Genomic DNA, 16,647 nt, shown 5'->3' on the forward strand with positions numbered 1-16,647 from the left:
GTATAGATGCAGAACGTACAATACCCGATATCTCTTCTTATGTTTACACCGAGGGGGAAACCGCTGAGAGGATTGTGGTGTACAGATTTGCGGCATTACTAGGCATTACTAGGCATTTTTGGGGCATTAGTTTGGGCACTAGGCCTTGCTGGGGCATTATAAAGATAAAATAAGACAAATAAGATAAAGTAATGCCCACTGGGCATTAGTAGGCATTGGTATACAAGATTTTGGTTAGCGGTTTTCCCCTCGGTTTACACGAATGTATTTTATAGGTTTCATATATTTACATCGTTGTGACAAGTTGCAATAGTATGCATTTTTTAAGAATTTAAGTGAAACAAGATATTCACAAATAGCGATCAAGATTATTAGTAATTTTTAATTATAGAGCGTTAATAAATACAATGGAAATTATTTTCTATAAAGAAAGTAAATTAACATCTTGCTGTATCTGTACTCTGCTGTTATTGGTTGCTGTTGTTCGTTCACACATCTTTAAGTTCTAATAATTTTTGTTCATCTTTGCGTTCTTTCTAGTTTAATAACAACCGGAACACTATTTGCCGCCAGTCTGAATGAATCACAGCTTTTACATTATCTTTACATATTGTTTCCTTCACTGCTAATTTTTAATTTTCTTATTATTTGGAAAAAGCTATAAGTTGCTATGAATCTATATCATGCATTTTTAAATAAAATGGTCGAAGATTACATATTGATTTATATATTGTTTGTCTGTGTTTATGTGTAGTCCAATGTTTATGTGTAATCCAATTTCAAAATTTTGAAGTAATTTAATCAATCATAACTAATACTCATTATACGGAAAATTAACTTGGATATTTGTTTATAATGGGCTCACTATATCACATAATTAACAATAATATAATGAAAAATTTATGTATTTTATAGATTTCACAACATAATATGCAAATACCGTTAATCTATCTCACTTATAGTGTGCGTATTTATCTCATTACATGTAATTTATGTATTTCGTTACTATCCATAAATTCACAATTTCGTGTGATATACCAATCACCTTTATTGAAAAATCTTTATATATTTGCATGCATATATCATAGTATATTAAATATTATACATACACGAAAAGTAAATAGATGTGATATAAATGTGAACCAAATACAATTAAATTTTATTAAATTTAATCTGATACTGGAAATAATCTTTAAGCAGGTGTGGGAAAAAAATAATCTCTATCAAAATTTTATATAACCGATGTATTTCGACAATATCCTTCGACGATATTTATTTGTCATCTCTACTTTTATTTTGTAAGCATTCTTTATCACATACACACATACATTTAAAGATAGTTTACACGATACTATGTCTACTTATCTTGAAATGTGTATGTTTTAGTTTAATTGGCATAATTTTTTGCTATTACTTTTAATTGTTTCCTATCAATTTTTCCAGTACTGACACGCGGAAGTTTGTCCATAAATTTGATCCCTCCTACAAGTTTACAATAGCCCGGTAAATTTTTATCCACTAGATCATGCAATTCCTGTTCTGTTACCTGAAAAGTAAATTGCCATTCTGTCAGTCTTTTTACATTAATGTTATATACGACAAAATTACCATTTTTGTTCTAATAGACTTGATAAAAAATTAAGAATTTCAATTATAAATGTCATGTTCTTATCATATAGTATAAAATAAAATTATTTATGTATTTTTAAGAAAAAAATTTTTTCAGAAAGATTTTTAATATTTAAAAAAATTAATTTTTAAGTTAAATATCATGCAAATATGATGTACCTCTTTCCCGGTTACTTTCTGAATAAATGCCATCGGGTGTTCTATATTCTTTTCATTTGGTACTGGAACCACTGCAGCACTGAGAACTGAAGGATGAATTTCAAGTATTCCTTCTATTTCCACAGGTGATAATTTAATGCCATGGTAGTTAATAAAATTCGAAATTCTGTTGACGAAGAAAATTTCGCCTTCCTTGTCATAATATACTATGTCTTTAGTATGCAGCCAGCCTATGTAGAAAAATTTGCTGAAGTTATTTTAGATAAACTTAATTTCTTCAATATTTTTCTTGTAATACGACAATGTCGTTATGACATAGACAGATAGTTTTTAATATAATAATTTATATTGATTGTGAGTATAACAAGTTGATTGAAATAATTTTAGTTGTTTTCATAGCTGAATAAAATTCATATATTTAAGAAAGATATTTGAGTGAGTGAGAGAGAGGGGGGGGACAGGAAGATCATAAAAGCAGTTGAAAACTATATAAATAAAAATATTTTAAGTGTTCTACTTATTGCAATAAAATTGATAAATTGCAACATAATCATGTTGATAGGAAAACAAGCTTTATAAAAAAATAACAAAATATTAAAAAATATGCAGATGTATTTTACCAGTCTCAATACTAACCATTTGAATCGATAGCACTTTTAGTGTCTTCTAGATTTTTATGATATCCGTTCATTATGAATTCCGATTTTATACAAAGTTCACCTCTCTCGTTAGGCCCTAAAACTTTACCGGTTTTTTCGTCTACCACCTTTATTCGTATTCCCTTAGTTACAAAGCCACAGGAACCTGGCTTACTATTTTTTGCTTGGCTCGCGCACAATCCTCCGGCATCAGTCAAGCCTGGGAAATACTCTCAGATGATTACAAGTATTCCAACAGAAAGAATTTTATGATTTTATACAGCCTAACATTATATAAATATTATTACATTATATAATGCAACAATATTTCATTTTTGTAAGCATTTTCTTAAAAAAAGTTATAAAATTTTTGTTTACACGTAATCATATTTTTATAGTCTTTATGATGTTCTAATTTATCAATAGAACAATTCATCTTACCATAGCAATTTAATATTTGGGTATGTGGCATTATTTTTGCTGTAGCTTCTTGTATTTCTTTTGTAAATGGCGCACCAGTTACAACGAGTTTTTTCAGGGACGACATAGGATATTTTTGTAAAATATTATGTTTGAGTAAATAATGCGCAAAGGATGTATCACATCCGAACCATGTTACCTGAAAATATACATATATGCAAAGATAATTGAAAAATTATTATTAAACAATAAGTTCTATTGACTGGAAAAATTAAAAAGTCAACTTTGTCTAAAAAATAATTATATTTACTTAACAATAATGATAAACATTTTTTTATGTGACAAATACATACAAAAAGAAAGTAAAGTTTTGAACTTTAGTAGCAGATAAAGAAGTAAACTGAAACAATTACAAAACTCAAGAAACTGGAAACAGTTTTTAATAGATTTTATATATTAACAAGAATGCATATTGAAAGAAAAATAATCCATGATTTCACATATCAAAGATTGAAAAAGTTTCCAATGAATATTTTCAAATTTAGACACATGCACAATGGAGAATTTAAAATTGAATTGAATTTCGCGATATCTTTATATTAAGACGTTGTTTAACACTTTGAAGCACAGTGATATTAACAATGTCCCACTTTTTCAGTGCATGAACGTGCATAGTGGAACGTTATTCATTATATCACCTTTAAGTTTGTGTTCCAAATAAATTTAAATATTTTGTCACATTACAAAAGAAATAAAATATTTGTGCAAACATATATTTTTTTCGTTGTAAAATCCTGTGCCTCAAATAGATAAAAGAATTAATGTCAATTGAACTTATTGTTAGTCCATCTTTTGAACTATTACATTTATTTCTCAAGCTTACCCCATTATCCTGAATGACTTTGCATAGTTGGGCTTCGTTGCTAATTATTTCCTTTGAAGCGATAATCCATTTTGCGTTCGACATAATCAATTCGAACAGCATAGTCAGTCCACAGTGCCATCGTATGGTAGGGAACCATAATGATACCTCATTGATCATATTCACCTCTTCGATGGCAGTGATACTGTTGTAAAAAGACACATAAGACAGTTCGGTTCCTTTTGGCATACCCGTTGTACCGGAAGAAGCACAGATTATCGCTGTGTCACGAGGATTATCGACTACGGTGCAACGGAACTCATCGATCTCCGACTGGGTGACTTGATCGTGAAGAATGTCCGTCAAAGACACGAATCCCGGTAGACTGCCAATAACTACGATTTTAACTTGTAAATTTTCTTCCTTTGCAGCTTCCACCAGATTCTCAACGGAATTCGCGTTCGCGAAGACCACTTTCGGGGATATTAACGATAGACAGTACCGTGCGGATACTGGAAAAGATATAGAGTTTTTCTAAATTACTGACGGTCACGCTTCGGTTAATTATTATTTAGAAATAACTTTAGCAATTTATGTTTCCTATTAAGAACGCAATGTGTGTGTATTTATAGTTTTATTATTTAGTTTAGTTATTGCAGTTGTTTAAGTTATTTAACTCTCTAGCTAATAATTAAAACGATGAATATATAAAAATGACGCACTTTTCGATACTTTGTCATCCCACGGACATATTACTGCGGCAACATACAAACTTGCGTATACTGGTATGTAGGTATCGATGTGATTGCCAGTCCATATGCCAACTTTATCACCTTTCTGGATGCCGTGCTTTCTTAACCAGAGCGCACATTTGATACTTCGTTCTCTTATTTCCGCGTAGGTACTCTCTTTTCCCGAAGCAATCTCTACCTGAATATTTTACAAAATTTTATAAAATAAAATCAGTTTTACACATACATATATGTTACATCGATTAGGTCTATTATTCACTCAGCGTTCGGCATTCTTTTTTTCTTAATTTTTCTTAAAAATACTCAAAGATTATCGAGTGATATAAGCAACATCTCGCTAATACATTTACCTTTTTATTTCTAAGTTTAGTTTTATTAAATTATTGGAGTAAAAATAAAGAGCTAAATAATTTTAATTGAAGCTTACACAGTTACGAACGCAATGAATCCTAATCAATCATAAGATTTTCATGCGACGGTACCTGTCCGACGAAATCCGGCTTATTCCTCAATTTATCGAGAATCAGTTCACCGATGTTCGTGCATTCCGGATAAGTTTCCTCCGCGCCAATCAATATGTTATCCTCGATTCTAAACGATGGTACGTACTGGAGGAAAGCATATATCGTGATAACGATTCCACTAATCTAAATGTCACTCTGATCTTTTTTATTAACAACTTGTTCTTACCTGCGCGTTGGCTTTTTCGTTGCTCGTCATGTCTGTAAAGCTTTCTTGGCAGCTGTAATCACGTCGGCGATCGCGTGATATCGACGATAGAACGTTCTTGCACGAGGCTTTTATCAATATTCCACCACCATTTAATGTGCAATGTGTATTAAGTCACATTAATTCGTCATAGTAGTAGCCGGACTTATCGGCCTGTTTTGTCCATTTAATTGATAATAATCAACACGTGATTACAGCAACAAATGTTTCCTTTGGATATTTGTACTCCAATAATTTAAAAGTTAAAATGTAATACTTTAACACTATTATTTACATTTATTATTTTTAAAACAAGATCAAATTGAAAGGGAGTTTTAATTACGATGCATTTTTGCTACTAGAAATGAAGGTTTTCAGTGCATTACATTTTTGTTCAATACATTACATTAAGAGTACAAGTTTCTTACTAATTACAGATATTAGGAAAATTAGAAGCAAATTGTTCTCTGAATCTGGAACGACACATGTATAATGATAATATTCTTGTTACAGTTTGTCATGGCATTAAATTCTTTTAAGTTGATTCTCACTGTAATAAAGAGAATCAAAAATTTTAAATATATACAATGAATAAAGTAAGCTAAAATTTTGAAACATGTATACAATTTTAGAAAGCATTTTATGAGATAATTGTATACATTATTATACAAGTATTGCAAATGGCAAAATCCTCCCTTATCTAAAATCCCTATCGTATGATTTTATGTAAAATCTTCCTATTCGTTTTACTGAAATTAAGTTAAATTATTAGCACAAATTACTGTCAATTATCTTTTATAAATATCTAATTTCGAAACGCGACTGTACGCAAGAGATACCACGCCAAATTATTCGAAAATTTTTGTTCGACGGTATAATAAATTTATGAGGTCGCAGGAATTCCTGTTCGGCGGTTTGCAAAATGCATTTGCACCGAGCGATAAAAATACGCTTATCGAAACGGAGTTGCATTTGGGCGCTGCTGTATGTATCGCGCCGATTCGACGCCACGGTAATTTATCGCAGCCGTGCGCAGCGGTTGTGAAATTTTTCTACGGCATTCGCGAGCTACTACTGTCCGTCTTGACAACGTTGACAAATGCCGTTTCGAATGCCTCGTAGATGTCTATTCTCGAATGACATTTCACCTGATGCATAAAATATAAATGGGGAAACTTTCAAGTACTTTCTCATAATACAAGATAATTATAGCAAACGCTTCTATCCGCGAGATAATTCAAACACACACTATGATAAAGATATTTAATTAATTGCCTGAGACAGCTGTAAATAATATTAATTAACTAATGATTTAAGTATTAGTAATTAATAGTTTAATGGAGATCAATATGGAATATATTATTTATCTTTTGATTTTATGAGAGATAATATTGTAGAGATAATATTACAGAAACCCATAATGAGATCGTGAATATTATGTCGAGATAATCACGGAATTTAGTATGAATAATATAATCATGTTTGTTACAGAGAAACATATTTGTCTTTATCTAATATTATATAATTAATTTTATTAATCTAGAAATATGCGACAACTTTTACGGGCTAATAATACAATAGAACGAAACATTCTTTTATATTATATTAAAAAAAATGTTTGTATTTATATTAAATACAAATATATTTCATGTATTAGAATTCGAGTTGGAAATCTGATCGAATATAATTGAACAGATCGATTAGTATCTACAGTTAGAGTTCGTTTAATTCGTGGGGATATCATTGACATAAGTGTTTGCTCATTAAAGTCGCGATAATATTTTGAATCACTATGAAAACGTTGTTATCAATTTAGTTAGTTGTGATCTTTCTTATATTGAGAAATCAAGCAAATCTTATCCAACTTTCCGATGTTGTAATCCGATGTACAAAATTTGAGCCAAATTGGAGCATGGGCGTTTTCGAAAGAATAGCCCCGATGTTTACTCTGTTGCGAAGTACTTTACTATGTTGCGAAATAATTTACAATGATGACATTGCGCATTCATCGTAAATTACTTTGCAACATATAGTATTTGCCAATGATAATCAATAACGATAATGAAATAATACATTAGCTGTGTTTGCAATATTCTCCAGAATTATTATCGATATCACTTTTGACATCTTTTGTTAAACAATTGCTACAATTTGCATTTATTAGAGTAGTAAGGAAAACGTTTGTATAACCGTTACTACAACTAATACTCTTACATTTGCTACTTATTTGCTAAATTTATTGCTTCAACTTAAGACATATACAATATCTGTTCTAAAAGTTTTCAAACTTTGTCTACAAATTGCACAACTACAGCTATCTCTACTCTCTAAAAATCAATCAGTGGATTATCACTGAAAACGGAATAGTCACTGATTTACGGCTATATTTATACCACAGAAAATCGCATGACTGTAAATCAGTGACTATTCACTGTTTTCAGTGATAATCCACTGATTGATTTTTAGAGAGTTTAATGAAATGGAATTGTGATATTTTATTTCTAATTATATAGAAAATTGCATTTCTCTACATAACGCCACGTTACGTTATTTATTTGCTGTGATGTCAAAAAAGTTAATTTTGTACTTGTCACATAGTTCATAATTGTGGGAAATTTTCTGGTCTCGAAAGGTGTCAATTTTTCATCATTTACTTGGTATAGCAATTTTCTGTTTTTAAAATAGAAAATAAAGTTGAAATGATAATATTCTAACGATATCGGAAATATGGTTTCGACTAAGGTCATCGTTTAACATTTCAAAGGAAATTTACCAGAAATTCGCTCAGAAATTGTACACTCGCTGTAAAAATTATTGCTTCAAATGGATTCTATTTTGTATAATTGATAAATACAATTACAAAAATTACATACAAGATTATTAAATAAAATTTAGAAAGTTTTGGAACAGATTGTTTATGGGATCATTAGAGTTATTATAAAAAGATTTTATTACTTTGACTTTTATACTTATATTTATATAAATATTTTTTCTTAACAACATTAACAACATTGTACAATTGTATATTATAATTCATTGCACTATTATTATTATTTCGTCAACAATTTTGTCTTTGATGAAAATTAAAAGTCTTTTTGCTATTAATATCTTTTTGACGATACGTGAAATTGCACAAGTTGATTGTGGATCGGCAAATTAGACGCAAATCGAAAACCCAATTTCGCTGAAGAGTTTTTGTGACGTCGATATTTTTATTTATGAAACATTCAAGACGTGAACAATCGATCTCTTCACGAAGATGATCCGATTGCTATCTCACATCTTATCATGCCGTTGGTCTTGTCATTGTCGACAGATTCATACGACGTTTTCTCCTCGATAATTATTACGGTGAATTTCCAGTGAAATTATAAAAAGTCGATTTCACAAGAGTCTCCCATTCGAATGGGCGTGAGCTCTCGATAGCACTGACGTGAAATATTATGTTTCCGCACTCGTGGCCGCATCTTTCCCCGACTCTTTAAATTTACGCTTTTGTCGCGTAAAGATAAAATAATATAAATTTTCTTCTTCCTCCGAGTCGTATCTCCGAGAAGAGAACAGTTATTTTTAGTTAGCTCTTTTACAATTTTAATTAGATTTTAGAGTGTCACATATGTGTCCGCTGCATGCGTCAGATATTGTTTTGGTTGCTGGGCTAAAATGATCGCATTATATGTCACTATAAATGTTTGTCCTGATATATTAAACTGAGATAAAAATGCCCTCGTAATTTTACGAGAACAGCATCGCTATTCAAATCATATAACATTTTTTTTTGTATTTTGTATAACTTATTTTATGTTCTAGTATATACATATATGATATTTCTGTGAACTTAATGTCTCATTTTCTATATAGGTAAGTAAAATTCGGGCGTTTTTCTTTAAAAAGTTTTACATATATTTAAAAGAAAAACCCCCTAACGATTAAATATAAAAACTAGAAATCCAAAGATATATTTCTGTTTTACGAATCTGGTATGACTGAAAATTAATTTTGATTGAAATAAAAAAGTCATGTTTGATTCAACAGCATACAAAATTCAGATTATTTTAATTATTTATTGTACAAGAATCAAGATTAAAACATTAATAAATATGCGGTGATGCCTGATACAGTTGCTATCTTCGTTAATTAAACAGTTTGTTTAAATGAATATTGCATCTGGAGAGATATTTTGTACCAATGAATATTATGTAATTACGCAAATTGATATTACATAATATATTAACAAATAAATAAATTGAACATTTGGCATAGTGTTGAATACAGTATTATAAAAAAAATTAATAACAGAGTGCAAAATCTTTGCACGGTTATTGAATCTGTCGGCGAATCTTCCGCAAGCTGTTTCAATCTTTCTTATCAATTTTTCGTATGCGATAGTGTCTCGATGAATTTAACGTTCTCGCGGAGTCTGCAGAAGTCTTCTCGATTTCCCTGCGTCGGCTCCATCAATTCCTCGGCCGTCACTTGCAAACGATAAATTTATCTTAAAGAAGACCGACCGTGGTGCGATTTCTTCGTGCGAAGAGCGTTGCGTTCTTCCTGTAACCGGTATCTGTAATCATCCTGCTCTTAATCACGGACGACCGTGCGACGATTTTACGGTGGTTTTAGTTTCGCGCGGGCCGCAATAACTTAATTAAATCCGACTTATTTAATCCGGTCCCGCCGCGGTGCGCTGAATCGCTTTGATTTTAAAGCTGGGCGATTGCGCGAGAGAATGAAATTATCACGGCGCGCTTCTTTTTCAGCCTCGCGCGTTTACTTACTTGCGAACATTTAGTTGAGTTTTCTTCTTGTCGAGCGGAGAGAGCGTGGCCGAACTAAACACGCCGTAAAGCAAATATTAAAACTTGGCCGCAGTTTTGCGTACTTAACGTTTGAAGGCGATTACTGGAAGTATAACCGCAGCAACCGCCACTTGGCGTGCATTTCTCTCTCGAGCATTTTCGACAAGTTAAACATGCTGGCATATGTACCATTATTGCTTCGGAGTAAAAAATCGATGTGATATCATTCGATAAGATACTTTTTGGAATACAATTGTTTTCTTATGATTAAGGTGTCTCTAAACTTCAAGTGATAAGATCATTGATTCAATGTAATTATTCCATTTCTTTTTACATACCTTTATTTCAGAGTATATGCGATAATTCAACATGTCGCTTGAAATACCGATTAATCAAACTATATTAAGTCATTGATAATTTAATGATTTATCTATGATCTTAAGCTGTACATGTCTTTTCGAAGCTCTTATATGGTCTTTATAGGCACAAAAGTTTTACAATATTTGCACGGAAACAGTTTTGTTATATATTGGAATGATATTATTAATTATTTCGAGTATTATATTGATGCTTATAGATGTATAAAATATGATAATAATTATAATTTCTCGGCTTTTAATCGTATGCATCTTTATATTGCCTGTGTCTTAGATGTAGTGCGATATAATCCTTCAGACACTTGTTAATGCAGTCGAGCATTCCATCACGCTGTACATTTACGCTGCCACATTCTCGTCGAATAAGAAAACTTACTCTCATTTTATTTCTTTCTTCCCCTTTACACTGGAAGCAATCAGGGCGAACGTATTTTGTAGTATTGTGCACGGAGCTCCTCTTGATTCGCTCGAATTTCTCTTTTTAATGCATATACCGAGCTACATCGTGGTACTCAGACGTACGTAATAGGGACGACATAACATGAATGTCCTGCGACGGGAAAATCCGCTTCCAACAATGACAAGCGAAATAGACGAGTAAGACGCGTTCGGAAAAATCTCTTGGGTTTCGTTCTAACGTTTCCACGAAGATTTCCATTACTTCGACCTGTAAGATCATAACGATATTTTATCTGACGATGTTTCCTACGCGCTTTATGCTATTCATTTGTGTTTCGCGATAACGAGTGGTAAAAATAAATGTCAAAAGCTATCTTTTAAATTCCATTCTATTTGTTGCCCTTATTTGTGAATAGCATTTTATAGGCGCATACGTATACGTATACGTATACGTATATACAAATTAAACACGGCCATCGATTTAGGTACATCTCCATAGAAAATCGTTTATTTCTACTGAAATCGTTTATCTGATATCGCTTTATTAATTGGTTTATTATAAATCTGTATACAGCGATACGTATCCTAATGTATCATGACACTATCGTAATGTCATATTTCATCGATAATCACCTAACAAATACGCATGAGCCATGAGTATGCGATAAAACGATACTCCGCTCTATAAACTTGATAAAGGGCGATGCTCTATAACACACTGGTTATATCAAATTACTTTATTAGAAATTTAACGTACATAGAGAGAATTTTTACACTATGTTAGAGTACATTATACATGATTGTATGGGAAATTGTTACAGAATGACTAAAATGACGATTTTAAATAACTAAAATACTAAAAAAACAATAACTACCATAATAATATATAAATATGACAATAAATGCAATATTATTTTAATTTGTTGCGTAACTTTTAGCAATCTGTTTGAGTTCCTTCTTAGCGATCTTCCCCGTAGCCGTGCGGGGAAGCCTCTGCATGAATTTAACTCCCGCATGCAACCTGCAGTACCACGGCATGTTCTGCTCCACCAAGTCGGTTATGTCGAGCTCCGTCGCCTGAAATTTACGTGAGGAATTGTAATGTAACGTATGTAGGGCAAGACGGTGAAACTTAGGGCCTGCAGTAAATTGAAGCTGCGTGCCCAAAAGCTAGTTAATCCTTTTTTTGGTAAATTAAACGTGAAAAATCCGTATAAGCTAATCTTTTGTTTGGAAGAAAAAGAACAAGACAGTTTGCGAACTGCTTTGAATATTACGAAAGATAGTTCGTTACTTTGCAACGAACTTAAGATGAAAGATTACCTAACTGATGTTAAATGTATTTTGCTAAAACTATGGTGTTTAATATATTACTTCGCTAATAATTTCATGTAGAAAAAATATGTTTTAATATCATATATAGAGACCGGGTATATTTCTAATCCAAAAGATCTCGCGTGACGAACGGATTAAGCACTTAGAAGATGGAAACGATCCACACGAATAGTTAAATAAGTATTGTGCATATTTGTCAGAGTGATTACCTCCTTGCCGGGCATTTTCGCGATAAAAGCCATGGCGTGTTCCTCCTCGATAGCATGCGGCACTGCTACTACGGCGACTTCTAGGACTGCGGGATGTTGCTGAATCAAAGCCTCGATTTCCGCGGGCGATATCTTAATGGCTCTGTAGTTAATGAATTCCGACATTCTATCGACGAGGAAGACTTCACCATCGTTATCGTAGTAACCAAGATCACCAGTATGCAACCATCCTGAAATTGGCGCCACGTTAGGCGCGTGGAAATTTTACAGTTCTTTATAGCGTGGAAATTGTTTTTATATCACAACTAATTACTGAAGCAATATATAATATATTAATTATTGTAACATTCACTACTATTACCAGTTGATTTTATTATTAGATGATTGAATTATAATATAGAGCTTTTAAAAAGGTACTAGAAATGTCCAATAACGTTACCAGATCTTTCTACTAGATTTTACTAATAAAAATCTCCGAATCTGCTCTAAACAGTGGCAAATGTCAAACTGTGTCATACTTACCATCCGAATCGATAGCGTTCTTTGTGGCCTCAGAATTGTTGTAATATCCATTCATCATGTACGACGATTTGGCCCATATTTCTCCGGTTTCGTTGACCCCCAAGATCTTTCCCGTGTTAGGATCGACCACTTTCAGCCGTCCTGTTTCGCACACAAATCCGCAACTGCCCGGTTTACTGCGTCTCGTCTGACGGGCGCATAATCCACCATAATCTGTCATTCCTGCGGGAATGTTTAACAATCAGTTCCGCTCGCGTTGCGTCCGACGTACGTATTTTAAACAAAAACCTGAATTAACTAATTATAGATCAATATCTAAGCACGATATTGAAGATAATAGGGCTGCGATAGCGATTGTGGTTTTATCATCTCGTTAAGTCTTGCGACCTACCGTAACTCAGTGTGACATTGGTATGCGGCAAAAGTTTCACCAGAGTCTGCTGCAACTCTCCCCGGAAATGCGCGCCGCCAAACAAAAGGATTTTCAATGTTGGTAGTCGGTACTTGCTTAATATGCCGAACTTTACCAGTCGAATGGGGAAGCAGGAATCGCATCTAAACCAGGATACCTGAATGCAAAACGACGCCGTTAAACTCGAACGCTCCCGCGGTATTACCTGCACGAGGCAATAAATCACGCGGTACAACTATCACGCCCGTTTGTAGATGCGCCTCAATTCGAGCCCGTGTTATCCTTTAGCAAATTCGCCGCGCGACATAAATTAACATAAATTAACGCAAACGCGCGAGGGTAATATCGTGTGAAATACCTCCCCCGTTGCAAGAATATGCGCGAATGAAAATAATAACGCGGACGCTACGCGATGAAAAGTGCATGGTAAATCAGGCGATATTGCCAAAAATTAAATTTTATACCCCCGTCGCATAAACTTGTAATTAATTTCCGCGCGCGTCATTAAAAGAATGCTCTATAAAGCGTTTTAAATAACCGATACATCGAACGATCGCTCGCTAAAAGTACGAGCTAAATAATCGCGGGCACAAATGTAACCGATGACCATTTATTAACTTATCATTGTCGTCGATACGTGCTGGAGGGACGACGTTCCAATTTGTCGTTAATATGCAATTGAGCGCGACGTGTATCTCTCACTTGCCTCGTGCTTTTCGATGAAGTTACATATCTCCTCGGTGTCATCGCAATCCGGGACTATGACCCTCTTCGAGCAATCCAGAATAGCCTTGATAATAATGAACAGACCGCAGTACCAACGCATAGAAGGCGTCCACATGGACACGTGTCCTCGGAGATCGTGGATCTTGACGTGAGCCATGTAATTGATCATGGACGCGTGGCTGATCTCGGTGCCTTTCGGAAGGCCGCTGGTACCGGACGAGCAGACGATGGTGGCGACGTGATCAGGGCTGGTCAGCCTCGCACACTCAAATTCGTCGATCCCCGCGGCGTCCTGAGAGCACAAGACGCTCGTCAGGGACGCGTCCTCGAATCCCGCCAGTTCGCCAAACACCACCAGCTTGGTGTTTAGATTGTTTTCTCTGACAACCTGCGCCAGACACTTGGCCGACTCGGCGTTCACGAACACTATTTTCGGTCTCGTCAGCAAGAGGAAGTAACGCGCGGTCACTGAAACGGAGGAAGCAATCCGTATTTCCCCGTAAACATTTTACGTGTCAAATACACAAATTCGACGACGCGATTTTTGTATTTGAGCGAATTAATTGCGACGACAGTTCAGATTAGCAGCACGGACAAAGGCAAAGAGAACAATTTTGCAACGAATGCTCTTTCACGATTAATTAAAAGAAATGGAAAAAAAAACAAAAATGAAAACAGAATGCTTTCCAATGACATAGTTCTCGATGCGCGGAAATCCGATTTCGTGCGGTGGTTTAGTGCCCGGCGCGGGAAAAAGCGGGAGAAAAGTAACGTACTTGGTGAAAGTTCGTTGTCCCAAGGATTGCTAATGGCACCAACGTAGAGTGCCGCCAGCAGCGGTACGTATGATTCCAAGTGATTGTGAGTGCAAATGCCGATTATGTCGCCCGGCTGAACAGCTTGCTCTCTCAGCCACATCGCGCATTTCACGCTTTTCTCCGTCATTTCTGCGAAAGTGGTTTCCGTGCCGGTAACCGCCTCCACCTACGGGATTACGATCGAACGAGCGAGGGTTAAATGGTGAATCATGGCGAAATTTATGTTGAGATCGATTCGACGATGCCCCTATCGACACCCTCTCGCGAAAGTCGGGTCGTGTCTACTTACTTGAGCGATGAATTCCGGCCTGCTTCGCATCTTCTCCAATACCAACGCGCCGACGTTTGTGCATTCCTTCTGAATCGGCACCTCCTCGCCAATCAAAATGTTGTCCTCGATTCTGAACGCCAGGTTATTCTGAAAATATGACCAAGTGCACAAGCCATAAGAACGTGATAGCTCAAATGTCGCAAATAATGGATTGCGAATGTAAATTAATCTACGTGAACTCAATTCACTTCTATAGTTTTTTAAATTGTAACAATAGGTTTGGAGAAAGCTGGCTGCAATGTCTAAAAAAAGATCTTGAGTTCAAATCCAACACGAATGAATACTTGATAGTTAGTTTTTATAGCTATATATATACATATAGATATACCTCTTCGATGAGATCTTCGTTTTTCAGATTTACCATGATGAAATTTGACTTAATACACGTAAAAGGTTAACAGCAAAAAGCTTGTGCTACTATTGTGGAAAATAGACTAAACTGTGTATTGACGATCGAACGCTTTATCTAGAGAGCTGCTGAGACGATTACGATGTTTCATCAATTATGAGTCACGATAACGTATCAATGAGATATCGCTTTCACAAAATATGCACTGAAAAATTTCACTTCTGACATGTAAGTGGAAGGAGATAAATAATTTCGTGATAAATGTTTACACGGAAATCTATTTATACTATTGATAATATTAAGGTGAAAAACAGCGGAGAGATTTAGCGCGAAAAACTCCCCAGGTTGCAAACACATTGCGAAACATCCATTGAACAAAGACAAATGTTTGCAAACTTAACTGTGCAAGTGTTATCCTGAAACGTTTATCTTCTTTATATTGATTTTGAATTTTTGTAATTTCGAATCTCTGAACAAGCTATTACTGTAACTGATCCATTTTCTAACAAAATGCCACGAAAAGAAATCTATATTTTAAAAAGTATAAAAAATTGTAGACACAAGAAAGGAATATAAAATGAAAATTTATTTTACTGGAAAGCCGCTACGTTGAATTGCAAAGCTATGAATTTCTGCCACGTTATCGCATTAACTCTGAAATAAACATAAGAATACGAATATTTTTTTAAAATTATTCAGATATATTTTTCTCTTAAATATGTAAGTGTTTACTTTATTACGAAATTATTGGGAAAATTGAGATTTACATTTAATTAATTGAAATATTAACAAGAATTAGATGGCCAATGCACATAAGCTTTAAATGTGTGTATTTGTAATTATTATGTACCGTACACTCCCTCTACTCATTACTTCGGCATAGTTTATTATTGCATTGAACGACATTGGAGAGCTAATTGGATAGTGCTAGTGTCAGTTCCACTAAGTTCTAACCAATTTATGAATGCGGCAGCGTGACACGAGAGTGCACTATTCGGCCACCGACTCAAGGTGGTGAGAATGTTCCTGTTTCTCGAACTTTCCTTTGGTATCGATGATCTCGATGTTCTCGCTTCATCCTGCCATTGTCCTTCTACCGGTTCACGTCCATTTATCCACGTCGTTAATATTTAAACTATTCGCACAATCTCGTGTCTGTCGTTGGAAATATTCTTGCGTATATATTTAAAGGTATTGTACGT

At 34.3% G+C, this 16,647-nt stretch overlaps 2 protein-coding genes across 2 annotated transcripts; both read right to left on the bottom strand.

Moving 5' to 3' along the window:
* Positions 1–959: 959 nt before the first annotated feature.
* LOC105564473 (luciferin 4-monooxygenase-like) lies at positions 960–5,298 on the bottom strand. The gene is made up of 8 exons (XM_012016863.1): positions 5,151–5,298; positions 4,943–5,068; positions 4,431–4,638; positions 3,730–4,220; positions 2,868–3,045; positions 2,425–2,646; positions 1,789–2,018; positions 960–1,546 (listed from the first exon to the last, which is right to left on the bottom strand). Exons 1-8 carry the CDS (start codon positions 5,178–5,180, stop codon positions 1,388–1,390), a joined length of 1,644 nt encoding a protein of 547 aa, XP_011872253.1. The 5' UTR covers positions 5,181–5,298; the 3' UTR covers positions 960–1,387.
* Positions 5,299–11,465: 6,167 nt separating this feature from the next.
* LOC105564474 (luciferin 4-monooxygenase-like) lies at positions 11,466–15,558 on the bottom strand. The gene is made up of 8 exons (XM_012016864.1): positions 15,425–15,558; positions 15,055–15,183; positions 14,724–14,931; positions 13,928–14,415; positions 13,201–13,378; positions 12,810–13,031; positions 12,288–12,517; positions 11,466–11,820 (listed from the first exon to the last, which is right to left on the bottom strand). Exons 1-8 carry the CDS (start codon positions 15,458–15,460, stop codon positions 11,659–11,661), a joined length of 1,653 nt encoding a protein of 550 aa, XP_011872254.1. The 5' UTR covers positions 15,461–15,558; the 3' UTR covers positions 11,466–11,658.
* Between the last annotated feature and the right edge of the window lie 1,089 nt (positions 15,559–16,647).

This window comes from Vollenhovia emeryi, unplaced genomic scaffold, assembly GCF_000949405.1.
Source record: "Vollenhovia emeryi isolate VEMERY1.0 unplaced genomic scaffold, V.emery_V1.0 DF939164.1, whole genome shotgun sequence".
NCBI lineage: Eukaryota > Metazoa > Arthropoda > Insecta > Hymenoptera > Formicidae > Vollenhovia > Vollenhovia emeryi.